The sequence below is a fragment of the Anolis carolinensis genome, chromosome 1, assembly GCF_035594765.1.
Source record: "Anolis carolinensis isolate JA03-04 chromosome 1, rAnoCar3.1.pri, whole genome shotgun sequence".
Taxonomy (NCBI): domain Eukaryota; kingdom Metazoa; phylum Chordata; class Lepidosauria; order Squamata; family Dactyloidae; genus Anolis; species Anolis carolinensis.
In genome coordinates, this window is record NC_085841.1 from 145706820 (window position 1) to 145727740 (window position 20921).

The following is a 20921-nucleotide window of genomic DNA, read 5'->3' on the forward strand; positions in this document are numbered from 1 at the left end:
GGTCCATGAGGTCATGAAGAGTTGGAAGCGACTGAATGAATAAACAACAATAGTAGAATAAGAAAGTAGAAACTTTTTTAGAAGTGATGATTCATGTAAAATGCAAATGCAGACTATCCTGTTGAGATACCAAGCAGTATTGTCAACAGAAGCAAACAACGTAATTGCCTGTTGTACCTGAGAAGTCTCAGCTCCCATCTACACTGTCATATAACCCAGTTTTTGAATCTAGATTATCTGGTTTGAACTGGATTAAATGGCAATGTAGATTCAGCTTCAGCCTCACAATTCATCTGTCACATAAGAGTTGCTCAGTATCTTCTGCTTCTTTCTTCAGCCCCACGTCAGCATCTGTATTTCGTTGGAAAGGCTATTAAGATTTTTAAAATAGTTCAAAACAACAAAAAGTGACCTGTAAGTAGCTTCATTAAATCTTCTCAGAAATCACTGCTTATGTCAAAGCATGTTAACCATACCACTTTGTGGGAGTTAAAGTCCAAAACACCTGGAGGGCCAAAGATTGCCCATGCCTGTTCTTAACATGCTAAGCTCTTGCTTCTTTTATGTTTTCCTGGAACATACTAAGCTCTTGTCTTTTGCCATCCTATTCAGAGGAGGAGATAGCTCCTTTTTAAAATAAGTATTGACCCATGCATACACCATCTCACGTTTTTGGGGTCAATATTTTGACTAAAGTTTCTAGATTTATACATGAGTATATATGTTTAGACTACAGTTTCACACAAAGTAATTTAACCAAGCTCTGCCAGCAGTTCTTTCTCTGGCATCCCGTTCCCCAGTTTCTAATCCTTTAATCCTTTTTCTTTTCTACTTCCACCACCCAATCACTGAGGCCCCATCTATGCTGCCACATAATGTAGTTTGAAACTGCATGGTGGTTAGTGTAGACTCATATAATATAGTACAATGCAGTTAAACTACATTACAGGCAGACCCCAAGTTACAAAGAAGATTTCACCTCATTTTTTGCCCTCAAGGAGAATGTATGGACGGAGGCAGCATGATTGAAAAACATTTCTTCCATACCCTAAAGTTCCCATCCTACTCTCAACGCCACCCATTCCCCCTTGTCTTTTATATCAAGTGGTGAACACGTAGCTCTCCTGATTTGTTCATATATGGTTGCCCATGAACCCTTCCTTTTATGTCATAAGCTGAAAGTACTTTTAAATGCCTACAATTTAAAACCTATTATTTAAAGTGGAGCCCTCTTTCTCCAAAAGAGAAGCAGTGTGTGTGAGACTGTTGACGTTAGCTGTGCCTTGGGCTGTCAGACTGTAAAGTACTTGACACGGAGCAACATGACCTAGCACAGTTTAATAAGATACAAGGGGTGGGGTGGGGGTTATCCTACCATTTATAACCCAGCCCTTTGGGCACACAAATCCTGGAACAGCTTGCAGTGTTATGCCGTACCCCTTATTTTGTTTCCGCCCTGGCCACGGGACATAACAGAGATAGCTTTGAATCCTTCCTCTGTTCTGCTGTCACAGAAGAATGTGCGTGTCAGGATGACCTGACCAAGTGTTCGGTTGCACACACAGCGGTGTTTCCAGCGGGTTACTCAGTCAGCCTGACAGCCACGCTCTCCAGAATCAAAAGGAGGCAAACTCAAGCAAAGCTTATTTTGGCAGCGGCTGTTAAGCACCTTTGCCAGCGCCCTGGCAGCAAAATGATTCAAAGCAAAGGGCTGACTCTCAAGGTGTAAATGGGAAGCCTGCACACCTACGCTCGATAAGGTATAGTATATTTTGCGCCGAGGAAACTAGTTTGGCTTTCTTCCTCTATGCCACTGAGATTTTCAGTGTTAAATCTTGTCAACTTTGTGTGCCTTTAGGGTACCCCTTGATTTATGTCAACCCCATGAATTTCATAGGTTTTTGTTAGGCATGGTGTACTCAGAAGTAATGTTGCCAGTCCCCTCTTCTGCATTACACCAGCTGCTGTTCATTGGCGGCGGCCCATCCTGTACTAACCAGAGATGACTCTGCTTAGTTTCCACAATCATATTACTTAGAACAGTCTTGTTCTATCCCCAAACAAATATGGTTTATTTTCTTTTCTTCACTAGTATCATGAAAGCAGGTGGAGTTCTGTCAGTCTGTTTTCAATTTACCAAATAGGAGTAAAGTGTTCCCTCACTTATTGCTGGGGTTAGGTTCCAGGACCACCCGTAATAAGTGAAAATCCACAAAGTAGGGACGCTATTTTTATTTTAATATTTATACATTATTTTAGTAGTTATAAACTATTTTAAGTCTTTATCAACCAATCATGTGTTGATAAATCTCCTCCTCCTCCTGTTGCCGCTTAGGCTCCTTTTCTCTCCCTTTGGCTTCTCCTTCCTCCCTTCCTTAGGCTGTAAACTGTAATTTTTTATGATTTATAATAGTCTTTTAGAGTTTATTGAAAAAGCACAAAACAGCGAATCCGTGAAAAGTGAACCGTGAAGTAGTGAGGGAACACTGTGATTTCTGAAAATTTGAACATAATTATGCATGTTAAAGGGTCCAGAGTGTGCACTTGTACCTGAAACTGTTGAGTTTGGGATTCTTTGAAGTCTTTTTGCTACTTGCAAAGTGGTCCACCAGTCTGTTGTGGTCCATTTTTGGAGGCGGCCATCCATAATAATAACAATGACATTGGTTGATAAGAGCATCAATTTGTTCCATAATAGTAAAACTGATGCTTGAGCATAGTTATAATGGCACAAAAAAGAGTGCATAATGTCATTTAATGAAAGATAGTTTCAAAGATGCATGCCTTTCTGATAACGTCTACAGCCACTGGTTTCTGCATATGTGTATGGGAGAAAGAACACAATCACTTCCTTTACACACAGTGAAAGGAAAGCATTTCTAAAGGAAAGAAATCACTGGGGATTTTCACTTCACAATGAATGTTAGGAAAGTAATGTCTCAACTTGATTTAAGAGAGTTTTTTCAACCAAATCTTTATGACATTTAAACCTGCGTGGGTGAGAAAAGATCAAGGAAGCAAATAGGATGTTATGTGCAAGTTTCTTTTAGAATAGAAATTGACTTTCTGAAAAGTAAAAATAGTCAGAATATTTTCCCCCTGTTATAATTTAGCTTTGCACAGTCTGCTCCTTGGTCTCAAGGACATGAGCTTAAGGATATGCTTGCATTAAGAGTAGTGAACAAATTTTTCCTTATATACTTCTCTCTTACCTTCAAATGGAAGTTTGGACCTCTTGATCCAGAATTCAAACACAAAGATGCAATTCCCAGGGTTATTTGAATGGAAGGTGGCTGTCTATGCAGTTAAAGCTATTTTAAATAGGCATATTCATAGTATTAATGTGCTGTCTATGCTCTCTTTGTGTGTGTTTGCATAAGACCCTTGCCAGAGAAGCTAATGTCTCAAGGTTACATTTATTTTACTTGGAGGTCCCTGTAGGACTATTTGGATTTTCAATGTGCTGTCTTGGTGTTTTGAAAAGCACATATTAGGCAGCAATGAGGCCAGTGTTCATTCATAACAATTCATAAATTTTAAACTCAAAATAGTGACAGCATGGAATGTAACTTCAACAGCTTTGTGGGAAGGAGGGCATGATTGAGCGAAAATAAAGAAGAGTAAATCACACCAGAATAAAATCACTGTAAATTTAGTGCAAGTATATATTTGAATTTGTACCACCCTGGCCAAATTCTTCCTGGCGCAGTTGTAGTTTCCAGAGTCTGTCACACTTCAGTAACACTCCACAACAGAGCTTTCCAAACATTTAGTCACACAACATTTTGTGACACAGTAATTCAGTTTTACTAGCAGGCCAAGGTGAATCCAACCCCTTATAAGAGATTCAGACACATACATAAATTGTAATAATGGAATGTAGGGGATACAACATATATCATCAAAATTCCTTTGTATTTTAAAAAAGATATGATTTATTGCTTATTTTACATAGACTCGTACTTTTCTTGTTACATTCTCATGACACACCTACACACTACAGCCCACATACCAATGTGTTGCCCCACACCATTTGGAAAGCTCTGCTCTAAAACAACAATAACCACATAGTTATAGAGAGAAGAGTCAAAATCACTGTAACATGCAGTAAGAACTTAGAAATCAAGACAGAGAATGAAGAATGTAATTTATTTTTGTTTGGTAAAGAATAGCATGGTTAATGGAGGTCATAGAGAACTGAGAATCATGCACTGTGGGTAGGCTTTGATGCCTTGGAGCACATTGGCAGAAGGATCAGATTTCAGTGGGATTTACTCCCAAGTAAGCACTTATAGAATTGGAGTCTGACATTTAACTACAGCTTTTTTTAACCTAACACAGATCACAGGTCTGCGGAGCTCACCTTGCAGCATTTTTAGAATGATTGTTACTCTCATGGGTCCCTATTTGCAAATATCTTGACATAACTGCCCATGAGGCAGATCTTAATTACTTCCATTTTTAAAAAAAGAAAGTATACAGCCCAATGATTGGGGAATCTGGGGCCCTCTGGATGTTGTGGAGCACGAACTCCCATCATTCTTGGCCAATGTAAGAGATGAAGACAGTAATAGTTCATCAGCATCTGTACAACCATCAATTCTTCATCTTTGTTTTCAGGAATTCAACATGAAATTGTCTTGTAGAAAGTAACTGTTGATGTAAAGCTGTAGTAAGAAAAAAGCTGTTTTTTGTTCCAATTGCTATGCTACCATTCAGCCTAATGGACCCATTCTTAGGATGAAAACTTGAATGTGATGCTTTCAGGACCCATCAAACTTTCTGCTTCAAAATAACAGTTGCAAGAGTATTACCAGTAAAGTGCTAAGGAAGTTTGCTCAGGACCCAGGATGCGTCTACACTGTATAATTAATGCAGTTTGAAATTTTTTTAAATACCATGGCTTAATGCTACAGAATCATGGGAGCTGTAGTTTTAAAATGCCAAATACTTCTCATAACTCACCAAACTACATATTCTATAGCTAAGGTGGCATCAACCTGCATTAATTGTACAACATTGTAGAGGCACCATATGTTCCTATTGTGTTCAATCAGGATTATTCACTAATAAGTGTGTTTAGGATTACAGGCTAAAAACTGAAGAGCCGTGGCATTTAAATTTTGAGGCTATGTGGATGATAGGCACAAAATATATTTAAGACGAACTGGGTCTTGTGTGTGAGCAATGATATGCTTTTCACAAGTTGATAACTGATGGGATGTGAACATGCTCAAATCAGAGTGAAGATATGGCTTAATTTAGTTATCTGAAGATTAGCCATTTTTTTAGTAAGTGGTGCTGAAACTGGCCCATTTATCAGGCTTTCCGTTTAAATCTGTTGATCTGTGTTATAAGTTATTGCAAACAGCTGGGGCAGAGAGATATTCTTAGGGTCCTTCCACGCAGGCCCTATATCCCAGGATCTGATCTCAGGTTTTTTGTTTATCCCCGATTATCTGGCAGTGTGAACTCATTTCAAGCAGAAAACCTGAGATCATATCCTGGCATATAGGGCCTGTCTGGAAGGGCCCTTAGATTGAATGCACATTATCTAACTTTTCTCTCCCCATTCAGAAGCAGAAGAGGAAGGTGTTTCTGAAAAAATGCTTTACCTAAAACCAGCCTTGGAAGTATTACTTCTTGGGATTATGCTCCCAGAATCCCACAACCAGCATGACTATGAGACCTTTTCACTGCTATATAAAATCCATACTATCTGCTTTGAACTGGATTATATAGCAGATTTATATAATACAGTTCAGAGCAGATAATGTGGATTATTTGTGTTGATAATCTGGATTATATGGTAGTGTAGAAGGGGCCTTAGAGGGATTCTTAGAGCTGAAGTTCAGAAAAGGAACTTTTCCAAGCTCTGGCCAGAAGCTCCAGGGGATGATTGAGGAATCCTGTTTGCAATCCGCTCACCACACTTTATGGATCCCTCCCCCTGTTTTTATTGGAGATGGCCACCGCTTCGCTTTTCTCTCCTAAAGCTGCTTTTATGAGTTCTATTTATTTCAAGCTTGTACGTCTTTCAAGACATAATTTGGTGGTAGATTTGGCAGGGTCTTTTGGAAAGATGCAGAAAAAGTGAATTGAAGAGAACAAAGTTAGGAGGAAAGGACGGAGAAGAGTCAAAGAGAAACTGGAGGAGTCTGAGCTAGGTATAAGGTAAAAAGCACTTTGGCCAGAAACACTTTTTACACCGTTATTTTTCTTTCTGAATCCACACCTGCAGTATTTATGAGGTCCTGTAAGGAAAGGCAAGAAATCTGCATTCGAATACAGCGTTTCCTGTAGGGGAGGCATAAGGCAACATTTACAGGATGCTATTTTATTGCCTAATGCATTTATTGCCATATCATATAGGGCTCTTTTAGTCTGTACCTCGGTTTCACTTCCCAGACCTAAAGCTTCTCTCTAGGAGTCTTTATTTTACGGCAAAAATAATGGGCTACTCTAAGCTGGAGATGCTTCCAATTTGAAAATGTAATACTAGGAGGAAGAGATAGTCGTGAAGCATCTTGGCTATTTTAGTCTCAGATATATCATCAATGGGGCAGGTTGGAGGGTATTCTGTCAAAGCTTTCAACTAAACATTTTTTAATTTTTTAATTTTCCACTACTGTACTGTATATGAGAAGCTCAATGGGGCATACCATTTCCTTTAGGGATGTTACACAGGGGCCAGAATGTTCTTTCAGTTTGTCAGCCACTTTAACCATCCAGGTCTGCATTTCATCACCATATAAACCAATGGTTCTCAACCTGTGGATCGTCAGATGTTTTGGCGTTCAACTCCCAGAAATTCTAACAGCTGGTAAACTGGCTGGGATTTTTGGGAGGAACCACCAAATAAACTATATCAGTGCTATCTAATTCCTTGTAGCAATCTGTGACAATTGGATTTTATGTGTTTGGGAGACATAAGAAAATCTATTTTGGGAGGACAGAATTCTTATCAGCTGGGCAATAATCTAATTTTGTCATGTATGTTGCTCCACCCCAGCCAGGCACTATTTGAAAGTATTGCTTTCAGAACTTTCAGCCAATAAACAGCATCTTCATACATTGAATATTTCCCTTACTGCTATTGTCACCCACTTCAGTAACTTTCTGTGGATGACTTCCTAACACTAGCCCTACCTGAGCTTTTATAGTCTTGTTCTTCTCTGGATTCTTCTTGAGTAAGCCACGGTATCTTCAGGAGGCAGGATATATCATCCAAGTTGTTTCCCTTCAGACTAAACTGAGCAACCAAAATCTGATTTTTGGAAAATGGCATTTATACCCATTTGGAGATCATAACCTTTTGGAAAAATTTTATCTTTCAGAGAAGAGCCAAAAACCCATTTGAATAGAATCTTCTCAAGTGGTATACAACCAAATGTAATATGAAAGGCAATTGGTTTCAGTTGTTAGACTGAACCTATTGTCTCGGATCTGTTTGGAAAACAGAGATTTGCCAGTGCACAAAAACAGCAGAGTTTCAGGAGTGTTTTTTTCAGTGTCCAAAAATATATCTACTCTCCCATAAAACAACTTGTTTTATATCATGCATTCAAGAGACAGAAATGAAGTATGGTAAAATAACATATTTGGTTTACTCACAACTTCATGTGTTCATTATAATACAGGTACATAGCTTATCAGCCCAGTTTCAGATGTTTGAAATAGTTTCTGTGTGCAGGTGGCACAGGATATCTTTCTTACAACAACAGCAGGTATGTGTTGGTCTTAGCAGTCCAAAGTCTAGTGGAGTTTGAAGTCTGAGCAGCCTCAGATCAGATCATGTGATCTTCAGCCCTTCCCACAATGTCTCAGGAAACATAGAGCAAAAGAAGCTGCATACCAGAACATGCATACAAAACAGTAAGCAAACAGAATCACAGATTAACAAATTGTTAGAGGAGGCTTGAAGAAAGTTTGTAATTTCCAACACAGATGTTGATTGAATTGGATTTGGCTTCTCTACCTGGTAGGAGCAACATAGTGTGGACCTCATCAGTTTGAAAATCTCCAACTCGGCTTATACAATCTCCAGATCGTTCCAAATTTGAAGAATGGCAGTCCCTTCGAGAAGTGTTTAAAAGAATAAATTTAAAATATTGGGTTTTTACAGCATTATGGGAAAATTAGTACAGGGTTTTAGGAATAACAAGAAAAGAAAGAAATAGAGGAGTTAAGAGACAAGAATAACAGAATCCCCAATGATATCTAAGGGATCCTAGAAAGTTAATCTACCAGAGATAAGATTTGTGACAGAAAGTGTGTGTGTGTGTGTGTGTGTGTGTGTGTGTGTGTGTGTGTGTGTGTATATATATATATATATATATATATATATATATATATATATATATAATGAAGACGACAGCAGAGACAGTGTAGAAACATTTTCTGTATTAGATAACAATGGAAGAAGATGAAGATGAAAGATGTTAAAATGCTCCTGCTCATTATCCATCCTTGTACTCTTTCTCATATCTTTGCAGTAAAAGTTTCATGGAAGCAAAAATCTCCTTTTTCATTGCAAATCACGGAACTGCTTGTTACATTTATTGCATTTAGCTGGAGACAGCAAAGGAAGCAAGTGCCACTTTACACTATAGTTATTTTTCTTGTTGTAGGAAGGGGAAAGCTGCTTCTTTATCAACTCTCTTGGCGATTGTAAAATAGTACTGTGCCATTCTAATGTATTATCTAAAGCTGCTTTTTGAAGAATGAGGTAGTTTTTTAAAAGTTGCTGACCAGTTCTCATGTGATTACAGTTCTCAGTAATCACTTCTTCCCAATCTCCCAAACAGCACAACTACAGAACTGTGCAATTGCACACTATCTACTATTACAGGACTGCCACTAAGTGACTATTAAAAACAACAGAAAAACTTGAACATACATACACACAAAAACAGACAAAAAGGTGATCTACAGGCATGATACTTTCAATTTAAAGTTGTCTTCATTTTAAAAATATTTTATTTGTATTCTTTCTGCAAACTTTGACAACGTGGTAGTGCTTTCTTGAGAAGCAGTGTTGTCCGTACTAGACTCCCCTCCCCACTTCCCATTCTATGGGTGTCCTTTTTATGAACACAGCAGTGAGCTTTTCTGGTCATTGTCTGGAATTTCGCAGACATTTGAAACCTCCTCTTGCGGCCACCCGCTTGAGTCTGGAAGTGACTGGAAGCCGTAAATCTGTACTGTTGCTACTCAACAGCACAAGAAATCAAGCCCACCTTGTAAACTTTCTGGTGCCATTTTACGGCTCAGCTAACACATTCAGGGTCATCCAGCATGTACATTTTCCCAAGACTGCTGACAAGAGATGACACTGTTGCGGTTTTTAAGACTTCATTTTGCACGAAGAGTAGAAATACTACTCAAAACAAAAGACAAATTTGCAATCTCCTAAGCCTGAATAACGTTCAATGAGTACTCAGTCCAGCAAATTGGAATCAAATTTCACCACTGTTCTTCATATTGAAGTTCATTGGTGGATTTCTCCTCACTTGGCTTCTTAGTGTTTATGAACTTGTATTTGAAAGTGTGAACTGATGATACACATTATATCTCAGATGATGTAGAGTTTGAAAGTGCTGTCTATGATTCTTCATAATAGAATCGTTTATTCATATATACAAGTCGCCATGTGATATTGCAATTATCAGATAATGCCTTGAGGAAAAGGGAAACAGAACGAATGAATAACATGCTTGTTTGGAGTAGCCTATAATCAATAGGATGTCATGACTAATTAACCCATCTTAACTCACAAAAAGTCCACATTAAATCCAATGGAATTCACTCTGACATCAGCTTGCCCATGAACAGAAGTGATCTTCGGAATCTCTAGGTCATCCCTCCACATTTACAGTTTTGACTTTTGTGGACAGGATTATTCATAGTTTTGATTAAAACAGTCTCTCTAGAGTGTTCTCTACACCTTCCAGGGCAATTCTATGGTCAACATATGGCAAAAGTGGCAATTTTAAGTTTGTCTTTATATCATTTGCTTTTAATTACTATATTTCAGTAGTAATATCAAGTCAATGCAGAGTTTATGGTATGGAATGGAATGAGGTGTAGTATTAGCTAACAACAACAACAACAACAACAACTTCTTTATTCTTGTATCTTGCTACCATCTCCCCGAACTGACTCAGGGTGGCTTACACAACGTACCAAAAACAGAACATAAAATAAAACACTATTTAAGATACAGTTGAATAAAACACATAGACATATTAAACAACAACTTAAAACTCAATTAAAACAGAGATCATTAACCAATGGCGGCAAGCTATTGTAAACGTAGCCAGGCTGTAAATGATCAGACAGGGAATGGGATAAGTCCAAAGCTATAACCATGGGATGAGAGCATGGCATAAAGTGCAAGGCTGCATAACAATGGCATAGATCAGCTAGGGATTAGGCATTTTCAAAAGCTTGTTTGAACAGCCAGGTCTTCAGGTCCCTACGGAAGGAGGACAGTGTGGGGCTTGCCTAATCTCCCTGGGGAGGGCGATCCTAAACTGGGGGGCTACCACCGAGAAGGGCCTCTCCCTCGTCCCCATCAACTGTGCTTGTGGTGGTGGCAAGATCGAGAGGAGAGCCTCCCCGGCAGATCTTAGAGCCCATACGGTTCATAGGGAAGGATGCGGTCACAAAGATAGGCAGGACCCAAACCGTTTGAGACTTTGTAAGTAATAACCTGCACTCGAATTGGAACTGGAAACTATCTAGGCCTGTTTCTAATAGTAAATCTCAAGCAATCAGACATCCAGCATGTTACCAATCTCCATGGGTGCTAGTTAACTGAGAGACTACTGTATTTATTTTAATTGATTTGTTTTCATAATTGTATAAGTTTAATTTCTTTTATCTTTGGTGGGGTTTTAATTGTTTTGCTTTTTGAATGTGAACTGCTTTGTGTCTCATTTTTCAGAAAATAGCAGGGTAAAATAACATCAATAATAATATACATGTCTATGTTTTGTAGTTTTTTATGATGCTTTGTTTTTATTTTGATACAATACAATCTAGCAAAGAGTAGATAAATTTAAATCGTGCATCTTTGAGAATGTGGGACCCTACCAGTAGACCACCGAGCTCTTCTTTGAACTGTTTAAGACAGCAGCATTACTTTATCAATGATTTTTTTAAACTCTGAAAACCTGAAAAGGATTTTCCCCAGAATTTATAGCTCCAAAGGCAAACACAGTTATACGGTTGTTTTTACTTTATTTCTTTGAATGTTTTCAAGAAGGTGCCAGATTCTGCTAATTACAGAAAGCTGTAACTTCCTGTCATTTATCTGCAGAACCGGTTTAGTAAATGCTGTTAACTTTCCATCCTTTCTGCCCAGGGAAAGACAATGTCAAACTCACTTCTAAGAGAAATGTCACTTTGACTGTCCGTTTTTTTCCTTGTTCTGGTTTATCAGAACAACACTTGATATTTATTCTTTCTCTCTCTCTTTCCTCCCTTCCTTTTTGTGAAGTAGTTAAAAAAAACAAAAAACCTCCATTCTCCTCAATTGGCATTTCTTTACGAAGATGGGAAATTCCTATGCTGGGCAGCTCAAGACAACACGCTTTGAAGAAGTCCTCCATAATTCTATTGAAGCCTCCCTTCGGTCAAATAATTTAGTTCCCAGGCCAGTTTTTTCACAGCTGTATTTAGAAGCTGAACAACAGCTTTCATCTCTAGAAGGTAAGAAATATATATTTTTTGTTCTTGCTCCTAATAATGTTCTAAGAAAGTGGTTCTCAACCTGGGGTGTCTTTGGCCTACAACTCCCAGAAATCCCAGCCAGTTTACCAGCTGTTAGGATTTCTGAGAGTTGGAGGTCAAAACATCTGGGGACCCCAGGTTGAGAACCACTATTAAGAGTATTTGAACTTACTCCTTATTTGCAGATGAAGCCATCATAATTAATATATAACCTATTGAAATGCATTTTGATTCAGTGCAGGATTGTGGTTTTTCCATTTCCTTTGGAAGGTTCAAATATATGACCTTGTTTACACTGAAAGGTAAACCTGAGTTTGCTAGGTACTATAAACTGAAATTCACATGTTCACAACCCTTGATTTTTACAGACTGAAATTGTTCACAGACCTTGATTTTTGTACATAGAAAACTAAGGCCCCTTCCAGACAGCTGTATAAAATCCACAATGACCTAGATTATAAGGCAGTGTGGACTCAGATAATTCAGTTCAAAGCAAATATTGTGGGTTATCTGCCATGATATTCTGGGTCATATGGCTGCATGGAAGGTAGCTTGGATGTCATTCAGAAGACTTTTTCTTCTGAAAAATGTAGAAATGGAAGGAATATGAAAAATGGCCAAACTCCCTGTATTTCTCAAGTATTGAGGAACTCAGATGAGAATCTTTGTAATTCAGGACTTGTTCCACACAAAATTCACCTGTGATTTTTTCACAGAAAAAAACAGTATTTCTGGGCAAGAAATAATATTTTAATTGTATTAAAAATATTTCTGTACACAGTGCTGCTCCTTATGCAGAAAATGAAATAGTTGTGGACTTATTCTGCTGAAAATTTCCACATAGAATTATAAAGCAGAAAATAGCATTGTCTGTAAAAGAAAAGGTTAATTTGTATGCAAAAATATCATTTTTGAATGTTGCACAGAACAGGTTTTGCAATATAAATAATACTCAAAAAGTGAGAAACCTCCTTTAGTTGTGGCTGATGACTTTAGGAGGATGATAAATCTGCTCAGAGTTTTCGTGTGAACTTCTTTTCTCTCAAACAGATTCAGCACCTTGGACAGTTTCTTTAAAGGTTGGTTTGACATGAAGACCACCAGCTATCACTGTAGAAATGTGCAGAGATTCAACAGTGGGTGTTAGGTTGGGTGGAGATGAGGAAGGAGTGGAGGTTGCCACTCCTGTTTTGTGTTTTTGAGCATTCTTCTTTCATTGCAAGCAGTGGGAGTGAAATCGTATAGGGCATCTTCAGTTTCCTCATGTTCAGGGATTAGGAGCTCTCTGGATTCTGTGTTCAGCAAAAACTAGGCCTAAACACACTGCATTTTGAACTATAACAGAGTTGAATTCGCCTAGGTTGATAGTAGTCTAGTTCAAGAAGCAATAATTCTCAATTTTCAGATTTATTTGGAAACTAATTTACATACCTAGTTGTTGGAGGGGCTGCTGCCTCTTTGCTTTCTTCCTTCTCCAGCTCTGAGAAGGCCTAACTCACATGGGAACATTGGGTTTTGTGGTTTTTTCTCTAGGCCCCAAAGGGATTTTTTAAAGTTTAACTCCCCCAATTATTTTAAGTTGGGTAACAAAGGGTATACGTGCTAAGTTAGGTCCAGATCCTTCAAGCCATGTAGGAGCCTTTATAGTACAAGCCAACCAAGCAACCTACATATATGCTTTGATTTTATTGATATAAGTATATATTATAGATAAGTAAGATCTAATTGGGGCTTACTGCCAAATAGTTGTTTACAGAAAACACCCACAATTCTAAGGCACAACCTGTGTTTAGAGATGTTTATATGGGGGTAGGAGTGTGTCTTAAAATGGAAGAAATACAATTTTTGCCTTTCTTTGGTATTCTGGGAAAAGGTACCAGATTCCTGATTGATCTTGGAAGCTAAGAAGGGTCAGCTCAGGTTAGTATTTGGGTGGGAGGCTGCCAACAAATACCATGTGCTGTAGCTACATTTCAGAGGAAGGAATGAGCAACACTACCTTTGAGTATTCCTTATCTGAGGAAATCCTGTAAAATTCATAGGGTTGCCATAGGTCAATATGAGACTTGATGGCATAGGTATGTATTTAGAGTTATAGGTAAAGGTAAAGGTTTTCCCCTGACATTAAGTCTAGTTGTGTCTGACTCTGGGAGTTGGTACTCATCTCCATTTCTAAGCTGAAGAGCCGGCGTTGTCCGTTGATTCCTCCAAAGTCATGTGGCCTGGATGACTGCATGGAGTTTCGTTACCTTTCCACCAGAGCGGTACCTATTGATCAACTCACATTTGCATATTTTCGGACTGTTAGATTGGCAGAAGCTGGGGCTAACAGTGGGAGCTCACCCTGCTCCCCAGATTCGAACCACCGACCTTTCAGTCAGCAAGTTCAGCAGCTCAGCGGTGTAATCCGCTGCGCTACAGGGGTTATAGAGTTATAGTATTATCTAATTACTATTTCAGATGACCTTGATTTTGACACACATTATTTTAAATCATTTTAGCAGTGTCTCAATGGAACATTAGTTTTGGGCTCTGTCTAAGGTCCTACCAATGGACCACAGATATTATAACAGAGTTTAGTATTTTATTTGAGTTCTTTCCCCAAGGCAGCCTGTGTTGATCATTGCTGCTTTTATCCTCAATATGACTTTGTGGGAGGTAAAATCAGTCAGATCCCCTCCCCCTTAAGCAGAGTCATTGGATCCTTTTTACAAGACATCCAGTAAATTTCTTTATTTTTTTACTGCTAAACTTCAGAAACCTTGACAGATCTGACAGTGTGCAGAGACCATTATCCTCCTGGCGCAACTATTTCCTCTGGCTAATTGCTGGTTTTTCCTTATCGGCTTGCAGAGAATTTCCTTTGTGCATGTGTCCTTTCAAAGCCATTTAACAATAGTGAGGAAAGATTCATTAACAATAAAATACAACAGCCTTTAATACGGGATGTTTCAAAAGAAATCAAAGAATTATTTTAAATAATCTGAAACTGTATAGCAGTTTGCTTTCCATTTAAAAATCCTCTTTAGGAACACATCTGTTTATTCTATGTCCATATTTAGTCCTCTTTTTCTATTCTTCCCTAATGGATAAGGACATCTGAATGGGATAAAAACTCCACCTTTGTTTAAGGGCCCATCTGCTTCTTCTGTTGATTCCCCATATAGACTGTTGGAGATTTCAAAAGCGTTTCCCTAGTAACAAAGTCTGATGTCACAAAGTGGATTATGACATCAGCTGTGGAAAAACCTTGCAAGGGCATGGCTGTTGTTCTGAGACAAAGAAGTCCTTTTCACACTTGTTCCAGTCTTCTCCTTCTCAAAGTATTTTAGAATAAAATTGTCTGATTGCCCTTGAAAAATTTGTGTGAATAAAATGTTATTCAGATCTGCTGAAATTACACCATCAGAGTACATTTAATTCTTTACTTGATTAAAATATTTAGGGCTAAATTCGCTGTGAGTCATGGCTAGAGTAGGCCTGTCAGGAGCGATGTGAGAAACTGCAAGTCACTTCTGGTATGAGAGAATTGGCCATCTGCAAGGACGTAGCCTAGGGGACACCCGCATGTTTGATGTTTTACCATTCTGTGGGAGGCTTCTCTCACGTCCCCACATGGGGAGCTAGAACTGACAGACAGGAGCTCACCCCGCTCCCCGGATTCGAACCACCAACCTTTTGGTCAACTATCCTGCCGGCACAAGGGTTTAACCCATTGCACCACTGAGGGCTCCTGTTAAATCAGTAAGAACATGGTAAACCCTAAATTTGGGCTAATTGATATGGGCTACATCTGCATTATATAATTCATGCCATTTAACATCACTTAACCCTTTGGCAAAGAAGACTAATATTGCAACCCCACCATCCAATTACATTGAATCATGGCTGTTAAAATGATGTCAAGCACATTCATTTTCCATTGTAGATACAGCCCTGGATAGCTCCCAAAATATTTACAACTGTCCTTCCCTAAATCTCTTGAGACCCTTTCACTGGGAGAGATTTTGAAGTTTGATGCCATGAGCATACTAATGACTCCCGACTCAATCCTTTCCATGAAATTCCAAGAAAGCTGTTTGAGTGCTAAACTTCTTCTTGTAACCAGTAATGGACTGGATGAGGCAGGAGAAATGGAAGTTTAATCCAGGAGATACAGGAGTGTTTCTTGTCAAAATATAGATCAGAGAAGAAATATTTGTTCAAGTTTTGGTGGCAGCCAGCAACTTTTTACATGGTTAACAATAATAAGCCAGTTGCACCAATTCCTGGAAATTTTAGACCTGCCCACAACCACACATGCATTATTCATGTTCCATTTGGATTACTATAGTACCTTCTATGTGGGACTGATCTGTTTCTGGGGAAAAGTTTTCATCTATACCAGTGGTTCTCAACCTGTGGGTCCCCAGATGTTTTGGCCTATAACTACCAGAAATACCAGTCAGTTTACCAGCTGTTAGGATTTCTGGGAGTTGAAGGCCAAAACATCTGAAGACCCACAGGTTGAGAACCACTGATCTATATACTTAAGCTGCTCTCCCTATGTAAGCCTACTTGAGGAGAGAGTTGTGTCTGCTGTAGAATCAATGCAGTTTGATTGCCATGAGTCAATGCTGTGGAGTTATGAGAGTTGTAATTTGGTGAGGCACCAGCACTCTTGCTCAGAGAAGACTAAAGACCTTGTAAAACTACAGCTCCCATGAACCCATAACATTGAGCCTTGGCAGTTTAAGTGGTGTCAAACTGCATGTAGATGCACTATTGTCAGAGGCACATTTGTTGCAAACAGAAGAGATAGACTTCTTGGTGGATGTTAACAAACATGTGGAGTTCCCTTCCACTTGTGGATAGACTGGCCTCCTTTCTGCAGACAAAAAATCTTATTTTTTTAAAGACAGAATTTTGACGGTTAACTGGTTTTTTGATTGGATGTTTTGTACTTTTTTGTTTGTAGTTGAGTGCCTTCACATACCTTCTGACTTATGGGAAGTCCTATGGCAAACCGATCCCAGTGTTTTCTGAGTCTGAGAGTGTGTGACATACCCAGGATCACCCAGTGGGCTTCCATGATTGAGTGGGGAATCACACCCTGGTCTCCAGAGTTGTAGTCCAATGATCAAAACACTACACCACATGGGTTATCTTTTATGCCAGGGGTCCTCAATTTTTAAGGCTGAGGACCAATTAATGGTCCCTCAGACTGCTGGAGGGGCCAGGCTATAGTTTGAAAAAGCATGAACAAATTCCTATGCACACATTGCACATCTTATTTGTAGTGCAAAAAACAACAACAACAACACAATATTTGAAATTAAGAGCAATTTTAACCAGCATGAGCTTACTAGTATTTCAGTGGGAAGTGAGGGCCTGCTTTTGGCTAACCAGATTGTTATGTTAATTAGGATTGTTGTTGTTGTGTGTCTTCAAGTAGTTTCAGACATAGGGTGATCCTAAGTCTAAAGTCTAGAATAAATGATCCTGAATAATGTGGAAGGGGCCCGATTCTGCAAATAATGGCAAAGCCTGGATCTACACTGCCATGTTCAGTTTCAGAATGCAGTTTAATTGCATTGAACTGGATTGTATGGCAGTGTAGACTCAAAGCCCTTCCACACAGCCATATAACCCAGGATATCAAGGCAGAAAATCTCACAATATCTACTTTGAATTGGTTTATCTGAGTCCACACTGCCATATATTCCAGTTCAGAGCACAAAATGTGGCATTTTATTCAGCTGTGTGGAAGGGGCCTCAGATAATCTATTTTGAATCTGCATTATTTGGCAGTGTAGATCCAGCCTAATATGACTTGATCAAAACCATAGTGTGTTTCATCAAATTTACAGTTATTTTATTTGTGTGTTTTGTCCTATAAATTATGTGCAAAGGGGTTATCAATATACATTTGAAGGTGTGCCAGGCCTAATCCAGTGCAATATAATTTCCTTTCCTCCCCATCAAGTATGGGGTACATCCTTATGCAACTCAGCAATACCGCATGGACTCAGGCTGGATCTACACTGTTGTGTAATCCAGTTTCTGATTCCAGATTTTTTGCTTTGAACTGGATTATATCAATCTACACTGCCATACAATCCAGTTCAAAGCAGATAATCTGGATCCAGAAACCTGATTATATGGCAGCATAGATGGGTGGGATGAACAGGCAGGTAGCAGAAGAGGGCATTACAGAAAATGGGAGTCTCCTCAATAAGATTCCCTCTCAGCACCAGCTAATAAGTACCAGTAACTCCTGGCACTTGGAGGCTGGCTCTACACTGCCATATAATTCAGATTATCAAAGTAGATAACCCACATTATCTGATATAAACTGGATTATATGATACTACTGCCATATAATCCAGTTCAAAGCAGATAATCTAGATTTTATGTGGCAATGTAGATTCAGCTGGAGGGGGATGAGGAAAGCACATCATTAATCTCTCATTGTATACCTTATCTCACTATCTGTATATGTATAACTCCTGTAATTTACGCTAGCTATTTGTAACTAGGTATTTCGAATTAATTCATCTCGTTTATAACTAAAACATAACTAAATTATATTGCAACATGATAGGGGATCACTTTACTCCTTTTGTAGAAGACCTGTAACATTTTATCACATATTTTTCAGTTACTTGGCATGTGTGGACTCACTACGATGTGCTTTGTATCACAGCTTTAGGGTATTTGCCAATGCTAGTAGCTTGCAAAAACTAACTAACTCTTTTAGTAATTTGGAGGCAAAACATGTGTCCAATTTTATTTCTATTTCCTAGTTGCAAAACTCCTGCTTCTTGGCAGGGGGTTCCTGCTTCTTGGCAGGGGGTTGGACTGGATGGCCCATGAGGTCTCTTCCAACTCTACTATTCTATGATTCCATGATTCTATGAATATGCTCAGGAAGGTGTTTGGAATGGTAACTGTGACTGATTGCTATTTTATAGTGATGTCCAAGCTCTGCCTCCTATGCAGTTATGGGGACAAATAGTCTTCTGTTGACATCTGTGGGACTCAGCCAACATAATTGGGTGTGAGCAGAAGCTGAAATGTTAAAGAGGTGTCACTGATAAAGGGCAAACATTTGTTTTAACCTGAGTTTGATCTGACTTTGGAGGTAATTGTGCACCCATGATACCTTTTAGCAGGCAATAGAGCTGATAATGATGAAGAGGAGGAGGAAGAAGAGGAAGAGGAGGAAGGTTCAGAATCAAATAGCCCCCCTGTCACTTATCAGATGAAACCACCTCCAGAAGGCTGTTGTACTACCGATGGTAAGAAATTCACTCAACATTAGCTGTCCCAGCTGAGCAAGCATTACAAGCATCCACAACAGAAGCTACTCCTTCATGTTAATGCCATAGATATTTTTCCCAAGATAAAATGAAACCAAAAGGTACAGACCAGAAAGAGGTAGACTTGATGGAATCCCTCTCAAATGGAACCTTAAATTAACACCAAGGTCCGCTAATACCTCCAGAGAGATTCAGACATGATTTGAGACTTGGGCCCCTTCTAGACTGGATCTACACTGCCCTGTATACCGGAATCTGATCCCAGTTCCCTTCCACACAGCTGAATAAAATCCCACATTATTTGCTTTGAACTGTGATATATGGCACTGTGGATTTAGGTATTCCAGTTCAAAGCAGATATTGTGAGATTTTTGCCTTGATCTTCTGGGTTATATGGCTGTGTGGAAGGGCCCCTAGATTATCTGTTTTGAACTGGATTATATGAGTCTACAATGTCAGATAATCTGGGATAAGTAGATATTGTGATCAGTTTCTGGAGGTGGATCTACTGTACACTGCCCTATATCCCAGGATCTAATCCCAGGACCTGGGATCAGATCCTGACAATATGGCAGTGTAGATCCAGCCCTGGGCCCATTCTACACTGCCATATAATACATATTATCAAATCAGATAATCCACATTATTTGCTTTGAGCAAATTATATATGAGTCTACAATGCCAGACAATCCAGTTCAAAGCAGATAATCTAGATTTTATGTGGCTGTGTCCATGAGGCCTGAGACATCTAGAGTTGAAATTCAAAACACTTGAAAGACTAAACACTGATCTACTTAGCTGGTTCTAACTTATTCTTCACCCTACCACATTTCTTTCTGGAGGGTATTCATTTATTTAAATTTTTGGGAGGGATTCAGAACATATTTCCTAGTTCTGATTTTATATCACATTATTCAGTAAGCCAGTATATTACTCAAAATATGAAGGTCTATAATTGACACAAGACCTACTCTCCAAACTAAAATGATAAAACAGAGCCAAGAAAGTAAGTTTTAGGCCCCTTCTATACCGCCATAAAAAATCTAGATTATCTTCTTTGAACTGGATTATATGGCAGTGTAGACTCAGATTATCCAGTTTAAAGCAGATAATGTGGATTATCTGCCTTGATAATTCTAGATTATATGATAATGTAGAAGGGCCTTTAGTGTTCCAAATTTTTCTCAGCCCCCCCTCTACACTGCCATATAAGATAGATAATGCACTTTATCTGCTTTGAACTGGATTATCTGAGCCTACACTGCCATATAATAAAGTCCAAAGCAGATAACTTGGATTTTATACGGCTGTGTATGCCTCAGAGACATAATATTTACCTCTTTATTTATGACTTCACCACAATTACTAGCAACTTGATTAGTAGCTATTATCTCTTGTTATTGCTAGTACAATAGAGTCTCGCTTATCCAACCTTCGCTCATCCAATGTTCTGTATTATCCAACACAATGTGCCCCCCCACCTGGATCTACAGTTGTTTCTCTAGGCAGCAATTCTATCTTTATTTGTAATCAATGTTTTAGTAGTCTTTGTTTTAGTAGTCAATGTTTTGGTGCTAAATTCATAAATACAGTAATTACTACACAACGTTACCATGTATTAAAATGCTTTTTCTGTTAATTTATTGTAAAACATGATGTTTTGGTGCTTAATTTGTAAAATCATAACGCAATGTCACGTTTAATAGGCATTTCTTTAATCCCTCCTTATTATCCAACATTTTTGCTTATCCAACGTTCTGCCGGGCCCGTTCATGTTGGATAAGCGAGACTCTACTGTAGTTATTAGCATTCTCCGAAAGTATTAAGTTATTAAGTCAACGTTGCTTTATATATCAATATTTTGTAATCTCTTTTTTATTGTAT

The 20921-nt window shown here is 38.7% G+C and overlaps 1 protein-coding gene across 6 annotated transcripts in view; it reads left to right on the forward strand.

Annotated features, from left to right (window-relative positions):
- The window catches only part of greb1 (growth regulating estrogen receptor binding 1), a 135338-nt gene that overhangs the window by 56559 nt on the left and 57858 nt on the right, over window positions 1-20921 (forward strand). For 3 of the 6 annotated variants that reach the window (XM_062983699.1, XM_016996526.2, XM_062983692.1), the window contains exons 2-3: window positions 11507-11715; window positions 18888-19016. In XM_062983699.1, coding sequence (XP_062839769.1) covers window positions 11559-11715; window positions 18888-19016 — 286 coding nt within the window. In that variant the 5' untranslated portion in view covers window positions 11507-11558. Of the gene's footprint in view, window positions 1-1584; window positions 1761-11503; window positions 11716-18887; window positions 19017-20921 lie in introns of those variants that run through there. The other 3 variants (XM_062983696.1, XM_016996521.2, XM_062983710.1) reach the window with 3 other exon arrangements.